The sequence below is a fragment of the Maniola jurtina genome, chromosome 19 (assembly GCF_905333055.1).
Source record: "Maniola jurtina chromosome 19, ilManJurt1.1, whole genome shotgun sequence".
NCBI classification, from domain to species: domain Eukaryota; kingdom Metazoa; phylum Arthropoda; class Insecta; order Lepidoptera; family Nymphalidae; genus Maniola; species Maniola jurtina.
The window spans coordinates 8,113,466-8,128,411 of record NC_060047.1 but is presented as its reverse complement, the minus strand read 5'-3'; the positions used below and the strand labels follow the sequence as shown (position 1 = coordinate 8,128,411).

Genomic DNA, 14,946 nt, shown 5'->3' with positions numbered 1-14,946 from the left:
CTGTTAATGATGAATGAATTATTAATAATGTAGGTTCAAAGTCTTTCATCATTGAACTCCAAGTCATACCTAAGTCCTCAATCCTGATGCAAGGTTAAGCAACTAGCGAAACTAATACCCATCCTTACTTAATATTATTATTAATACGAAAGTGTGTCTGTCTGTCTGTCAAAGCGTCGCGGGCATCGTCTAGTAATGAATAAAAAATAAAAATACTTCAATATCAAATAACAAAAGCTTTATGTTACAGATCAATTTTATACTGTGTTATGCTTGATTTGTCTGGAAATTTCGTACGTAAAATAAACATGTTATTCACTTCTGGTGTAGAATCCAAGGTGTCCAAATATCCAAACCAATATATTACAAGTCCAGGGCCAAATCTATTCCAATAGCACATAAGCTGCTCCTTCATATATCCTAAATGGTTTTCTTCATCACCAAACAAGGCTTTGCTCTCTACCCAGTTGATGATAAAGTTATCAACAGCAATTGGAACATCTAATTTGAAATCAGGAGTTTTGTCATATCCTCTTAGTCTCAGTAAATTTTCATCAGAAAATGAAATATTCATCATTCTCAATTCTCTTTCCAATCTTAGTTCATATTCCAATCCTATAGATCTGAAAGTTAATATATGTATACCAGATATAATATTGATTTAGTATAAATAACATCTGATTTTGTCATTTTATCCATACAACAGAAACAAATTAAAAAGTCACTGACTGCAGAATACTTGAACTTGTTTATGGCTGTAATTAATATCCTTAAGAATGTACAAAATATATTTATTTGTTCAGGACTCTTTCAGTCATAATAGGTATATTTTAAATAACTATTTCATATATTAATAAATAAGAGCTTACTGTTTTATTATATCTGCATATGGACCATACTGATTGTCATTCATTATTCCCTAAAATTAAAAGTAAAAGGTTGGGTAAATATCTATTTGTTCACCATTCCACGCGGGCATGATTTGTATAGTAATTAGATAAGGCTAGCTTTAAGTTTTATTGTAATATTTTCAATAAAAAAAAAAAAAAAAAAATGATTATATTTGTTCACAATTTTACATCTTTTTCTAAACAGATTTAAAAATAAGCTTACCAAAAACACTTGATATGCCAAGTCTTTATTTTCAATTAATGTTGTGTCTTTAAAATATTTTTTGACTACAAGAGAATCAGGTGAAACATTCTGTAGCAATGATCGCGCAAACAATGCTGGACTAATGCCTTGACTGTCTGCTAATCTGTTAACATATGAAAAATCAATTGCTACAACTGCTAATATAAATGATGAAGTACCTAATAATTATTATATTATAATAGACAGACAAGAGAGATAATACTAATTTTTGTGCGTATGATCTAAGCTGATAATTTTTACTAGACAACTATAAAATATTTTGAAAATGTTACTGCAAATAAAATCAATAATTTTGAAAAGCTACCTTTGGAAAACCAGATTGAATTAGCTCGTCAAAAGTACTCTAAATGCTAAATGACAATTGAAGAAGACTCATCTATTTGATCCAGAATTGGTAGCGGAGATCACTTCTTCGTAGCTAAGTTTCCCAATATACTTAAAATACTGTAAAGTATGTAAGTACTGGTAAAATGGGAATTAGAAGATAAGTGTAGAAAGAGGCAAGACCTAAGAAACCTTTTAGGGATATTGTGAGTGTTACAAAAGCTCCAGGTAGGTTTGCAGCAGATAGGCTGCCAGGATGTTTTAAACATGGGAATTGAATGCAATGGTGCTAATATAGGACCGATCATCAACCTCTTAAATACATACCTACATACTGATCGTAAAACTGTGGTTAGAACAGGGTGAAAATAGTTTTCACTATAGCATAATATAGGTACTTACTTAATATTATTATAGACTTACTTAAGTATGATATCCCCTTGATTTTTATCTTTCATCAGTTCTTCATATAGCTCATAATATTTACTTGATATCACTGGAGACTTACGATAGCTTTGCTTCATGGATCTCTGTACAAGTAACGAAATTATGCTGCCCATTGTGGAGGGTGGTACACTGTTTATCAAGTACAAAATAATATTATTAGTACAAATTGAATCATTTAAGTTTCAAAACTCCTAGGAGTAATGATATTTACTCTTTGTACTTCTTACGTAGCTCATTTTCTGATTTTCTACTGAATGAAGTAGTTTTATTAAAATCTTTAACGATCGCATTGTATAGTTTTAAAGGCATGGGCTTCAAATCAACGTTAGACATTTTTAGATTTTTATCGAGTTTGTTATTTTAATTAACAAGTTAAACATAAGATTTTATTTTGAAGCACTGAACAAAATATTCTCAGGGGACCTTTGTGGCAAAGAGTATCTAATCACTACGTTTGTGGAGCCTCCAAGCTCCAAACTTTTTTATGGTTTTTCCGTTTTTGGGGTTTTGGTTTTGTTTTTTGACGCAGAGTAGGTATAATTACTATAATTGCCAATTCAGAAAAAGCAAAGACTTTTTTTTTCTTTAAATCTGGCTTTACTCTGATTAGCCAATGTCAAGTTTGTGATATATATAATTTTCAAGTTATTGAATTTATACAAGTATGGACTCCGTCTGCGCCAGCGCCCGCCGACATACGCGCGGCGCCCCTTTAGAGCGCTTCCCAGTCAGTTCCACCACCAAAAAACACCAACTAACACAAAAACCAGCCACTCTTAACAAAAAAAAACACTCCAAACAAGCACAGCATGCACGCCAGCAAACGCCATCACAGACGAAGTCAAAGCAAAGACTATAACGTAGCTACATACTCTTTGGCACAGACTACAGGAAACTGTCAAACAGAATGTAAACAACAAAAATAATTTAGGTTATATGGTTCAGAAAAGAGATTAGAAATAGAAAGTAGAAAGTGATTAATATCAAAATGAGTGATAAAAATGATGATCAGGTGACAGAAAAAATACTAAATGCTGCTAAGAAAAATCCTAAAGGGATGTCTGACAAAGATATAGCAGCAGCAGTGCCCGGACTTTCATCAGCTGAACTTGTAACTGCTATTAACAAGTTACTACAACAGGGACTCTTTGATTTGTATAATCAGGGGGGATCACTCATATACAGGTAAACGGGAATCAGGACGTACAAACAACATTACTGAACAATATCCAGTACTTTATCCAGGAAATCTTTCTCTATCATTGAATGATGCCCCAGCAAGTTGTAGTGACTATTATACACTAGCATTAGCAACTTATAATTATTGCATCAACATAATTGTTGTTGCTATATTAACCTGTAACCAATAAAGCTGACTTGCTCCCATCATCACTTGAGTGAAATTTCAGAAAAGGTAACTTTGCTATACAGAAGGCTTACATGCAAAAAATCTCATGTTGCCAGACCTATTGATATGTTAGTAATTTTGGTTAAAAAGAAATAGAAAGATTATTTATTCCAATAAACTTTTACAAGTGCTCTCTTGAATCAGCAAAAGAATCAACCACTGGTTTGGAATGACTTTCCTACCAAAAAGAACCAGTAAACTAAACCAGAACCATGGATACAACTATGGGGTCCTTATTCAAACACTGATATTATTTAGTTATTTATAATATTAGATTTAACTATGGTGATGGCATTGTTTTAAGTTTTAATTACTTGGTTTACAGGTTAAAAAATCAAGCTTCAAAACAAGCAATCAAAGGTGCTGACAATGAGGAGAAAGTAGTTTACAATCTTATTGAGGAAGCTGGTAACAAAGGGATATGGATAAGAGACATAAGAATACGGTCAAACCTAGCTAATACACAACTTACAAAAGTTTTAAAAAGTTTGGAAAGCAAAAAAGTCATTAAAGCTGTAAAATGTGTCAATGTATGTATGTATGTGTTTTTGAAATAGTTAATAAGGTAGTACATACTAAATAGTACTATAACTTTATAAGTTACTAGATAATGCTTGTGTGTTTAAAATTAAAATCAAAATCAACTTATTTTTCATTCAATTAAACTTTTAAAAGTACTTTTGAATTGTCAACTGCATCTACTACTGGTTTGGAATGCCTTTTCTTTTGACATAACAGTTGACATATAAAGCTATAATTGTGAGTAAGATCTTAAAATGTATGCACTATCCAAAAACTTTTTGTATCAAGAGCAGGCTAAGCCCTTCTTTCAATATTTATTATACTAGTGCTACACACAGTATTGACTATACACAACACAACCTATTACTAAATTAGTTAAAAATATTACAGGCATCAAAGAAAAAAGTTTACATGCTTTTTAATCTGGAGCCAGACCGCTCTATTTCTGGAGGTGCCTGGTATCAAGACCAAGACTTCGAGTCAGAGTTTGTGGATATCCTGAACAGACAATGCCTAAGGTTTCTACAGCAAAGGGCTGATAAAATAAAAAATAATTCAAGAGGTCCAATAGTGGGAAGAACACAATCCTATGCAACTGCAGCTGAAGTTCAGAAATACATAACTGATTTAGGAATAAGTAAAGTAAGTTCTTAGTCCACTGTGCTGGCCAAGTGCACATTGGCAGACTTCACACACCTTTGTTGCATGCAGGTTTCCTCACAATATTGTCCTTCAACATTAAAAAATAAAAAGGCTATGTTACTCAGGAAAAATGTAGCTTTCTACCGGTGAAAGAGTTTTCAAAATCTGTTCACAATGTAGTTCCATAGATTACCCCTTACTAATAAACTTACAAACATTGCCTCTATAATATTACTACAGGTAAGGTATTATCTGTGGTGGATTATGTGTGGTCTTATATTGTGTGCAAATAAATAAGCACTCCAATCTGAAGTTGCAACTAGCAAGGCCAGCTGAGGTCTATTTTGTATAATGGGCAGTCATATTATGCCATGTTCAGATTGACTACTTGTTTTGTCCCACTATTCCACTGCCAAAGCTCAAAATGAATCATAGTTAAAATTACTTCATAAGTATCTTTAGATTTTTATAAGTAAGTACCTATTAATTTCCAGGTGAAACTGGAAGTTGAGGATGTCATAACAATATTAAATACTCTGGTCTATGATGGAAAAGCAGAAAGTAGTGTTTACCCTGATGGAAACAAAGTGTATAGAGCTATAGAATCTCTAATATCACCACCAGGATTAGTTCAGGTGCCCTGTGGAGTGTGTCCTCTTATACATAAATGCTGCTCCACTGGACTGATAACCCCACAAGATTGCAAGTATATGAGTGAATGGCTTGAACAATAAAATAATTCCTTTTATTTTTTAATTTTATTTCACCACTGGTTTCACTTTCGTGATTAAAAATCACTAGACATATATCACCTACCATGAACATTTACAAATGATACACTTTCAAAATCATTTACAAAAAACTTTTTACAAATTGTGTTACTGACTGAAAATCAACATTATCTGTATCTTGATTTGTAGAATGTCACTGGCTTATAAATTATATTACATGTTTGAGACTTGAAATAAACCATTAAAATACTATCTTAAAAAATTCTATCTTACACATAAATTAAAAATAAATAGTTTACTCAAATTTTTAACTACTGTACAATGTACATAAGGGTTAAAATAAGCTTCTAAAATTGTTTTCTATATTATGCAATGCCTCCGAGAGTATTGCAGGTTCTCTTTTGGAATAAGACTGTGTTTTATCAATTCTATGATTGGTTTCATTTTGGTTGAAGCCATTAAAATAAGAACTAAAGACATCCATTTGTATATAATTCAAAGATTGCAGAATGACACCCTTGTCAGGATAAGGTGTCAAAGATGTTGTCCTGCTGTAATCCATGATGTGGTTGATGTTTTGTGGCTTTGCTGCTGGAGGTGTGGGCGGAGGGGTTGGTCCTGAAGGTGCACTGGATGGTGGAGGGTTGGAAGGCAATTTTTTGCCACCTACAACAAAAGAAATATGTATCATAACAAAATTAGCCACATGAAACGTAAAACTATATGCCAAAAGATGCCAATATCGAGAATAGGTAATATGATTAAAATAAATTTCCTAATATTTTAGTGTAAAAATATAAGAATTTGTAAATAAAATCTATCTGTAACTTCAGAGACTAACTGAATATTATTTCATTACTTTAACTATATTATTTATTATTATTTTAACCACATAGTACTATGAATCTACCAATAGTGTGAATCATTCTCTCCATTTCCCTAAGTTGAGTTTGTTGTTGTTGAACAGTGAAATATAGATCCGTTATGGTCCCCGTAATATGTTTCATTTCTTCTTCACGCTTTGCTTCTTTTGCAGCTTCCTTTTTACTTTGTCTGAAATCAACAATAATTTTTGAATGTTTACTTCTTAGATCATTTTTATTGAATTCACTTTTGAGTATAATTAAAAATACAAAACAATATAGTTATTATTATATATTATTAGCATCTCACTGAAATTCATAAGAGGTGCACTATACGCCGCCCAGACGACCTTGATGCCGCAAACTGACAATGAAATTATGATACAAGTGTAAAACCTAACTCCAGAAGGTCTAAAGCGCCGGGCAAATCGTGTTACTATAAACTAATCGCAGAAACTTCTTCCGATTGCGATTTTGTTTATCTTCCAAGGAAACTAAAATATAGTACTATAGACAAGAAAATTTGCCCTTCAGATAATACTTGCCTGTTATATTCAACAATGAGCAGACCAGCTCCAATAACAAATATGACTGATTCACCGAGTAGATTAGCTCCTAGTTCTATGGCCATTTCTTGACTTAACACTGGAATGTTCACTGGTTTCCCTAAGTTTAAAATCCACATTTTCGCCTTCACTTCACACCAGTTGTAAACTGAAACACAAGACATGTTATAGCTGAAAGAAAACTTTTGTTAATAATGTTTGAATTATTCCACCTTTTTGTTGTACCTACATTGGGCTGGGGGCATACACACATAGGTTCTGAAAAAAGGATTATTTTTGGCCCTTTCCTTGCAAACATTTGCAATAGGTTTGCTGATCTGTTTAATTAATAAAACGGATAATTTTGCAATGGGAAACGCTCCGACAACCATCGTTTCGTATGCCTTAAGTATCGAGATTCAATTAGTAGTCTAAATTATTTTTTATTAAAATTCGATATTTCATGACAAATAATAATTGATCTGACATTGACAAACGTCAGACGTCAACAATGATGGAAAAGGTTCGAAAGCTAGCTACGCATTTTTTTTTGACTGGTTTTACGGCTCTGGGGCGAAGATATATTGTGCCGTATATCGTAGGAATAAGTTACATAGGTCATGTACTCTTTGGCACTACCAAAAGCCCAAAGCAAAAGAAACGACAACCTAGCTAGACCTAATGGCGGCTCCACATGCTTGCGACAAACAACAGCACTGGCAAGCGTGTACGAACGAGCTTTGCGTAAGCTTGTCGTTACAATAAACGACTAAATTGCTTGCCAAACCATAGCCTGTCTATCGCAGTATATGAAAGATGTATAAAATGTGGATAAAATTTTAAATGTTTATGAAATGTACTCTGTGTTCTTTGCCGATGCTTGCTGTTTGTTGTTTGCCACAAGCGTAGGGCGCTTCCACAACGCTTCGCTTGTGGCAAACAACAAACAGCAAGCATTGGCAACCACAACGGGTGGCTTCCCTGGCAATCGGAACGCTCCAAAGCGTTGGCAAGCTAATATTGTAGTTTTTGGTGAGAGTATGTTGACTGTTTATGTTATTAGTCTGTGGTAACCTAGAATCTAGCATCGTAAAACCAGTAAAAAAAGAAGCTAAGAAGTGATATCCAGGGCCGTAAAATAAATTAAAAAAAAGTCAAATTATTTTTTTCTGTTTTTTTTATTGCTTATATACTATCTCTATGGTTTTGTATTTTTTATTTTGATTTTTGTATTTTTGCAATTTGGGTACCTACAAATTATATCTATAGTAGAAAATGTTTGGTGCTACGTAGTAAATGAACATAATTAAATGATTTAATAATTCGATTTGCAAAAATGAGGCTGTTACCTTTTCTTAAATTATTTTTATTGGTGTTTGTCTCCTTAACTGTTTTTTATATTTACTCTGTAAATAACCGCAAATACATTTCCAGCAATGTGAAAAATGTGCCTAAGTATGTGTGCTTATTGTATCTAAGCAATACAAATTGTGTTTTAATATTTTCTTTATTAAATATATGTAATTTATGCTATGTATATTTTACAAGCTTGCTTCAGCGACTTCGTCCGCGTGGTTCTACGTTTTTTTTAAATCCCCATTGAAATTTCACATGATTCTTCCATTCTTCCTTAGTGCACCCCTAAGGTATTCAAGGAATATGTCCTCCAAACTATGCGTAGGTCCATCAAATTAAGCCGTGTTAAAATTATGTACATATTTCTAATTTGGCTATGCTGCTTTAGCATCGCATGGTTGACTTTAAGTATTAATAGGTATACAAATAATAGTTTTGGTAAAAAATAAATCCTCTTCATCACTTGTTGAAATGTGCATTTACTATCAGACAAATGCAGCAGGCTGCTTTTTTTACAGTGTAGCATGTAGTTATGTCATGTGGTACCTTGTCTACAAGAAAAATTGAGGACTTGTTTAATTTGTTTTAGGTTTACAAAAAGCCTGGATAAGGAATACATTGATAGAATTGTGATATGTTTTGTTGTCTGTGAAACCAGATTTAACGAGTCTCTGAATGTGATTAAATCTGTATTACTTTTCACAAAAACACCTCTGTATTTTGTTATATTTACTGATGGAACGTTAAGGTTACAGTTCAATGAGACACTGACAAAATGGAAGCTTCTTTTGCATAATCAATTAGATTTTGAATTGCAAAAGATTAAATTTCCTGAAGATCATGAGGAAGATTGGTTGAATTTGTTTAGTAAATGTGCTGCTCAGCGTTTGTTTATTCCAGTAAGTCATCCATTATTTGCATACCTGCTTATTAATGCATTTTCATTCTTGCTGTTGGTCTAATTATTTATTGATTACTTTTGGAACACCCGTCCGTCCGTCCGATCGTCCAACCGTCGGACCGTCCATCCGCCCGTCCATCTGTCTGTCTGTCAAGAAACCTATAGGGTACTTCCCGTTGACCTAGAATCATGAAATTTGGTAGGTAGGTCTTATAGCACAAGCACAGGAATGAAAATCGCGAATTTGTGGTTACATCATTTAAAAAAAAAATATGTTTCAATTTTCAAAATAAGAACCTTACCAAGTGGGGTATCATATGAAAGGGCTTTACCTGTACATCCTAAAACAGATTTTTATTTATTTTTATGTATAATAGTTTTTGATTTATCGTGCAAAATGTTGGAAAAAATACCTGAGTATGGAACCCTCAGTGCACGAGTCTGACTCGCACTTGGCCAGTTTTTTTTTTCATAGTGTCCAACTTGGGTAATAGGCCTGGAGGTTAGGTTAGCACCAACCTGGTAGGTGGAGATGCAATTTTAACATTTTCTGTATTTACAGAAATTAATTTCTCATATAGATGCTATGATATATGTGGATACGGATACACTTTTCCTAGGCCCAGTGGAAGAGCTCTGGCAGGCTTTTACAAAGATGAACAGATCACAAATGTCAGCCATGACTCTCGAAGATGACAATCCTAATGTTTCTTGGTATCCCCGCTTTGCTAAACATCCATTTTATGGAAAATATGGTAAGTTAACTATTACTTACCACCAAATGAGATTGCAGTCAAGGGCTAACTTGTATCAAGATAAAAAGAAAATAAAATATTTTGTCAATTTGTTTTTCTCCTTATTAGTAAGAAATGTAGAAAGGATAGTCCAAACATATTCAAATACCTAGGTAGCTAATGTAAATTTAATGCCAAAAATTTTAATACACTAGATATTATAGTAGATGACACATCTAGTGCTCTAAGTCAACCAAATGAAGCATAAAACTTATTTTTTACTAAGACGAACATACTGCAACTGGCTTGCCTAGTGAAATCAGCTCAACATCAGGACGATTTTTCATAGATCTTACTTGTTCTTGTTTCTTATACTTCTAAGTATGTACCTATTGACAAAAGAATAATTTGGTATAATTATACAGAATCCAAAAAAACAAAAATTGGTTAGTAAAATGGTTGATGATCTTCAATTTTTTTTTTTAAACTTTAAGGGTAGTCTTGATCTGATTTCATTGGGTAACTCATTTACGGTATGCTCCTTTGTTATTTCTAATTTAATTTATTTGTTTGTTTTATTCCAGTTACATAATATTTTTGTCCAAGCTGTAGAATCTCTTTTAAAAGATGGCTGTTTTCAGGGTTAAACTCAGGTGTGATGCTTATGAATTTAACTAGAATGAGAGATTTTGGATGGGTTGACTATGTTACACCCATTATGTTAAAATGGAAACTATACATTCCTTGGGGAGACCAGGTAAGGATATAAAAAATATTATCATGTATAAAATGTTTTTTTTATTTGAATTTAGCTAAGGGCGGCGCGGGCACTCCAGCATGTCATCAAAATATTTTAAATAAATCAATGCTATTTGGTGTTGAATTTATCAAAATAAACAATATACTTCAGAGAATTGCAACGGAATGAATAGCACTGTGGAGGATGCCAAGGCAGGAGCGACTGTATGCAGTTCCACTCTTCTTTACAGTCGCATTCCTCATTGCTGAAGATCAATACCCCTGTCTATGAATCATATAATGATAGGAGTATGGGATAGTAGTGTAGTGGGTTCCCAAAATCTTCCACATACAACTCAACTAAGATCCCAAGATTTCGACTCTTACGTTAGTCTACAGCTATTATCAGATCATCTGATTCAGATGTTAGTCATAAAACCCGAGTTACCGACTTGGGTCAACTTTGCTTCAATCGCGATCGATTGTTATGCACTGTCACAACTAAGCCATACCAATATGTATCTATAGTATAATTTATGAATCGTCTAATTCCCTTCCCATCCATTAACCAGTGTGTGTAGGTGGGCAGAAAATCCTCTTGGACTTCCTCACCTGCCATCAACCAGAGTGTGCTGGACCTCGGTGATGTAATGTACTGTATGTTTCAGGATATAATAAACGTGATATTCCATTACCACCCCGGTGCGGTTTACGTGCTGTCGTGCCGCTACAACTACCGCTCCGACCAGTGCATGTACGGCGACGCGTGCGCCGACGCCACGCGCCGCGGCGTGCTCGCGCTGCACGGCAGCCGCGGTGCCTTCCACAGCCACAAGCAACCCGCCTTCCAGGTCAATATACCCTCTGTCCAGCCCGTAAATGAGCCCATTGCCGGCCAACTAATATTCAAAGGATGAGGTGCAGTCGAGCACCTACTTCCCAAGTAATTTTATAGTAAACGAAGTCGTTAATTGCTACTTTGGTCGAAACGTGTAGAACTTTCCCTCATTGCGAGGACAATCATATGAAGTTAAGAAATGATGTTGTAGTTGTAGATCACACTAAGTATAATAAATTGAACTCTTGTCAAGTGAAACCCAAAAATTCTTTTTTCGATTTTCAAAAAATCTAAATCTACACGTCGATGTCGTGGAGGTCAACAAGTATAATATTATGATAATAATAAATATTATGTTTTCAGGCAATTTATAACGCCATCAACGAGTACGAAATTGGTACAGATCCTATGGCAGTGTTGACTAAAATGGAAAAATACCTCACTGAAGCGCCACCATCGCTCTGTGGAAACTTAAAGGAAGCGTTCCTTAAGGTACCACAGGAAGTACTCGCACAAAATTATACTAGACCAGATAGATAGCATCTATATACTAAGAGATTTGAACTTAACGCTACAGTATGTACGAGTAGGTATGTAAGTATAAGTAAATACAGATAAGTATTATTTTGTAATTTATTTCAACAGCCATAATGTTGTATTACAAACAGAACCGAAACAATTTTATTTACATTATTACAATAAGTCCACAACAAATGTACCAAATATTAGTTTTAAAATAAAAGTTATTTAAAAAAGCAAAACCAACCAGATCTTGTCAAAGATTCTGAACACAAATAGATATTCTGTGATGGTAAATTATATTAATTATACTCTGTTAGTTCTTGCTATTAAACTGCCCTTTCCAAAAGTATTTTAGATTCGTCACGAAATAGAGTAGGTACTCGTATGTAATTTAAAAATATCAAAATTTGCTATAATGTACAACCCTGTGGATTTAAAATGCTACTTGCATTAAAAAATATCTGTGTGAAACCATTTGCAAATAGTACAAAGTTACCTTAACAACTCGAATTTAAGATCTGCGAATTTAATTCATTTAATTTTAATTCTTTTGATATTTTATTAGTAGTATTAATTAATTAGAAACAGTATTGTTATGAACATTATTGAAATACTCTTACACTAAAATACCACTTTTAAGGGCCCCTTAGCTTATAAAAAGTTTTCAGTATGTAAGGGAGGTAAGAGCCTACTGCTTTTAAGTTTAGTCTATTAAGGAAATAATATATTCCATTTCATATACATTTATTTTATGCATTCAAAATGAATTCACAATGTTTGTATTTAAGCTAATGGAGTGGCTAATTCTATTGTACACAATTTCTATGTTAAAATGACTACTAGATGAGGACTAGATGCATAATCATGCATTGCCATCTCTTTCATAATGCTCCCTGCGGGAAAGGATAGCTCTAGATGATCTGTTTAGTAAATTTAGTTTAGAGAATGTAAAACAACTGAAAGAATTAGCCATAATGCAACTCTGAAAAATCTCTAACATTTACTGAATTGTTGTTTTATTGGCATTAGGTGTTTTGTAACTTTTACCGATATTTTTTATATGAAAATTTTAGATGTACCGCCGAAATTGGTAATAATCAATTTATGTATTTGTCAAAAGTAATTGTATAAGTAGTATGTTTAGACAAACAGTTAATCGATCCAACGATATTGAATTTCGGCATTCCCATCTTTCATACGCACTGCGAATGAACCTAAAATAAAACGCCTGAACAAGATCGTTCACTCAAGCTCGACCATTTCATCTGGAGTTCCGTAGTGGAAGGACAACATCCCATAGTAAAATAAAAGTAATACTTATTTTATAAACTTATTTTTTGTCAATTCTTAGTTAGATGAATGAATGAATATACCTTTATTGTACACCACAAAATTAATACAAAAAAAAACACATACAAAGCAAAACAAAATGATATAAGATTAAATATGATAACAAATTCCGAGGCACACGAGTTCGTTCGACGACATAATATCGAGTTGAAGAGCAACAGAATGTTGATTTCTATGTCATTTTGTTTGTAAACGAACCAGTAACTCGAGTGAAATGAACCGTCTGATAACAGCTTAACTTTATCGCATATGATCGCATCTCTATTTACAGATTACAGAGAGATTGATTATTGTTATTGTTTTCGGTCATAAGTTGGTATTATTAGTAAGTACTATATCGCCATTAATAACGCAAGGCATTAATAAGACACAAGTGAATATTTTTTTTAATGGCCTAATTTTTTATCAAATCCCTCAGTACCTATAAAAAAAATTGCGAACTTGAAAGTCAACAACTGTTGAAACAAACGATGCAAGATCGTGTTGTGTGGAAATCAATAAAAACAGTATTAATGAACTATTACCTCTACACCACTGCCTCTATTCAATGGTGTGAAAATACATGTAATATTGATATGTACCATTAGCTGGGCCTACACCGGCCGATTCATTTTGGATCGGCGATCTGCGATCAATGTCGTGGAGCATGTAACGTGGATCGTACTCCCCTGATCCGACTTTAGGAAACTTGCGCTCCGACACGCTCCAGCCAATCCAGGTCGGATCGGCCGCAGTAAGGATCGCGCACTCCGACACGCGCTCTTGGATCGCGCGCGCCACGTCACGGTCGGTGTGAGCCATAAAGCTGAGATCTATAGAGCGCATTTTGACTTTGCTCAGATTTAAGACACTGTTAAAACGAGACAGCGTTATACCGCTGGTATAAATCTGTGCTCAGATTTAAGACACTGTTAAAACGAGACAGCGTTATACCGCTGGTATAAATCTGTGCTCAGATTTAAGACACTGTTAAAACGAGACAGCGTTATACCGCTGGTATAAATCTGTCTCGTTTTAACTGAAATTTAAGCCTAAGCAAAGACAAAGTGCGCCCTATAGATTTCAACCTTAGATCGCGCTCCTACAGTGCGCGATCAGAGCGCGGGGATTTGTCCGGTGTAGACCCAGCTATTGTTATTTCTAATCGAGTCAAAAACCTGTTATATTATGTAATCTGCCTCATATTTAGTATTTTATATTTTATGTTTGACATTATTATTTACCTTAAATAAAGTTTTTTTACAAGACAACTTTTGTAGTTTATTCTTACCGTCCGTTTTGAAGCACCCTTTGTTTAATACCTCTTAGGTATATTAAAATAACCAGCCAGGTGCGAGGCAGACTCGCGCACCGGGGCGGTTCCGTAATCGAGTATTTTTTTCGACATTTTGCACGATAAATCTAGAACTTTTATGCATAAAAATAAATAGAAATCTGTTTTGGAATGTACAGGTAAAGCTCTTTCATATGATACCCCTTTTGGTATAGTTGTCTTGCTTTGAAAATTGAAAATACTAATTATTTATTTGTTCGTGAACACATTTAAATATTTTTTTTGTAATGTAACCACAAATTCACGGGTGATTCCCTTGAAGGGTGTCTAAAGGCAGATAGGTAACAAAGTGATCCTATAAGGGTTCTCTTTAAGGTACAAATCCCCCTAAAATGATCCAATAGAGGTAGTCGAACCTAGTAACTACCTACTTACTTGATACCATTAGCTCGTGTACCTAATCTGCATTAGAATTACTAATGAACCAAGCCCGGGTTGTTTACCTAGAAAATTATTATAAATTAAGAAAGTACATTTCAACCGTATAGTTTCATGTAAATCACAGCACAACGGGTAAGTTTTCAGGATTCACATAAG

The 14,946-nt window shown here is 33.9% G+C and overlaps 4 protein-coding genes across 4 annotated transcripts; 2 read left to right on the top strand and 2 right to left on the bottom strand.

Moving 5' to 3' along the window:
* Nucleotides 1-221: 221 nt before the first annotated feature.
* LOC123874723 (CDAN1-interacting nuclease 1) lies at nt 222-2,451 on the bottom strand. The gene is made up of 5 exons (XM_045920202.1): nt 2,138-2,451; nt 1,903-2,055; nt 1,114-1,258; nt 870-919; nt 222-623 (listed from the first exon to the last, which is right to left on the bottom strand). The coding sequence occupies exons 1-5, from the start codon at nt 2,257-2,259 to the stop codon at nt 245-247; spliced, it is 849 nt and encodes a 282-aa protein (XP_045776158.1). The 5' UTR covers nt 2,260-2,451; the 3' UTR covers nt 222-244.
* Nucleotides 2,452-2,805: 354 nt separating this feature from the next.
* LOC123874721 (probable DNA-directed RNA polymerase III subunit RPC6) lies at nt 2,806-5,246 on the top strand. Its single transcript, XM_045920200.1, has 4 exons — nt 2,806-3,111; nt 3,660-3,864; nt 4,247-4,498; nt 4,993-5,246. The coding sequence occupies exons 1-4, from the start codon at nt 2,915-2,917 to the stop codon at nt 5,230-5,232; spliced, it is 894 nt and encodes a 297-aa protein (XP_045776156.1). The 5' UTR covers nt 2,806-2,914; the 3' UTR covers nt 5,233-5,246.
* A 13-nt stretch (nt 5,247-5,259) lies between these two features.
* Nucleotides 5,260-7,123, bottom strand: LOC123874724 (optic atrophy 3 protein homolog). The gene is made up of 4 exons (XM_045920203.1): nt 6,888-7,123; nt 6,638-6,806; nt 6,140-6,282; nt 5,260-5,895 (listed from the first exon to the last, which is right to left on the bottom strand). The coding sequence occupies exons 1-4, from the start codon at nt 7,027-7,029 to the stop codon at nt 5,564-5,566; spliced, it is 786 nt and encodes a 261-aa protein (XP_045776159.1). The 5' UTR covers nt 7,030-7,123; the 3' UTR covers nt 5,260-5,563.
* Nucleotides 7,124-7,820: 697 nt separating this feature from the next.
* LOC123874734 (glucoside xylosyltransferase 1) lies at nt 7,821-12,038 on the top strand. Its single transcript, XM_045920218.1, has 6 exons — nt 7,821-8,092; nt 8,583-8,892; nt 9,457-9,649; nt 10,270-10,385; nt 11,035-11,217; nt 11,568-12,038. The coding sequence occupies exons 1-6, from the start codon at nt 7,974-7,976 to the stop codon at nt 11,742-11,744; spliced, it is 1,098 nt and encodes a 365-aa protein (XP_045776174.1). The 5' UTR covers nt 7,821-7,973; the 3' UTR covers nt 11,745-12,038.
* Nucleotides 12,039-14,946: the final 2,908 nt, after the last annotated feature.

Bases quoted from the DNA above. Each gene is read 5' to 3' on its own strand.
- LOC123874723 (XM_045920202.1), bottom strand. From the start codon at position 2,259: ATGTCTAACGTTGATTTGAAGCCCATGCCTTTAAAACTATACAATGCG. The intron at 920-1,113 runs GTAAGCTTATTT...TTTTAATTTTAG, and splicing joins TGGCATATCAAGTGTTTTTG to GGAATAATGAATGACAATCA. The intron at 624-869 runs GTAAGCTCTTAT...ATTAACTTTCAG, and splicing joins TATGCAGATATAATAAAACA to ATCTATAGGATTGGAATATG.
- LOC123874721 (XM_045920200.1), top strand. From the start codon at position 2,915: ATGAGTGATAAAAATGATGATCAGGTGACAGAAAAAATACTAAATGCT. The intron at 3,112-3,659 runs GTAAACGGGAAT...CTTGGTTTACAG, and splicing joins GGGGGATCACTCATATACAG to GTTAAAAAATCAAGCTTCAA. The intron at 3,865-4,246 runs GTATGTATGTAT...AAAATATTACAG, and splicing joins AAGCTGTAAAATGTGTCAAT to GCATCAAAGAAAAAAGTTTA.
- LOC123874724 (XM_045920203.1), bottom strand. From the start codon at position 7,029: ATGGTTGTCGGAGCGTTTCCCATTGCAAAATTATCCGTTTTATTAATT. The intron at 6,807-6,887 runs GTAGGTACAACA...CTTGTGTTTCAG, and splicing joins GTGTATGCCCCCAGCCCAAT to TTTACAACTGGTGTGAAGTG. The intron at 5,896-6,139 runs GTAGATTCATAG...CTTTTGTTGTAG, and splicing joins GAGAATGATTCACACTATTG to GTGGCAAAAAATTGCCTTCC.
- LOC123874734 (XM_045920218.1), top strand. From the start codon at position 7,974: ATGAGGCTGTTACCTTTTCTTAAATTATTTTTATTGGTGTTTGTCTCC. The intron at 9,650-10,269 runs GTAAGTTAACTA...GGCTGTTTTCAG, and splicing joins TCCATTTTATGGAAAATATG to GGTTAAACTCAGGTGTGATG. The intron at 10,386-11,034 runs GTAAGGATATAA...TGTATGTTTCAG, and splicing joins ACATTCCTTGGGGAGACCAG to GATATAATAAACGTGATATT.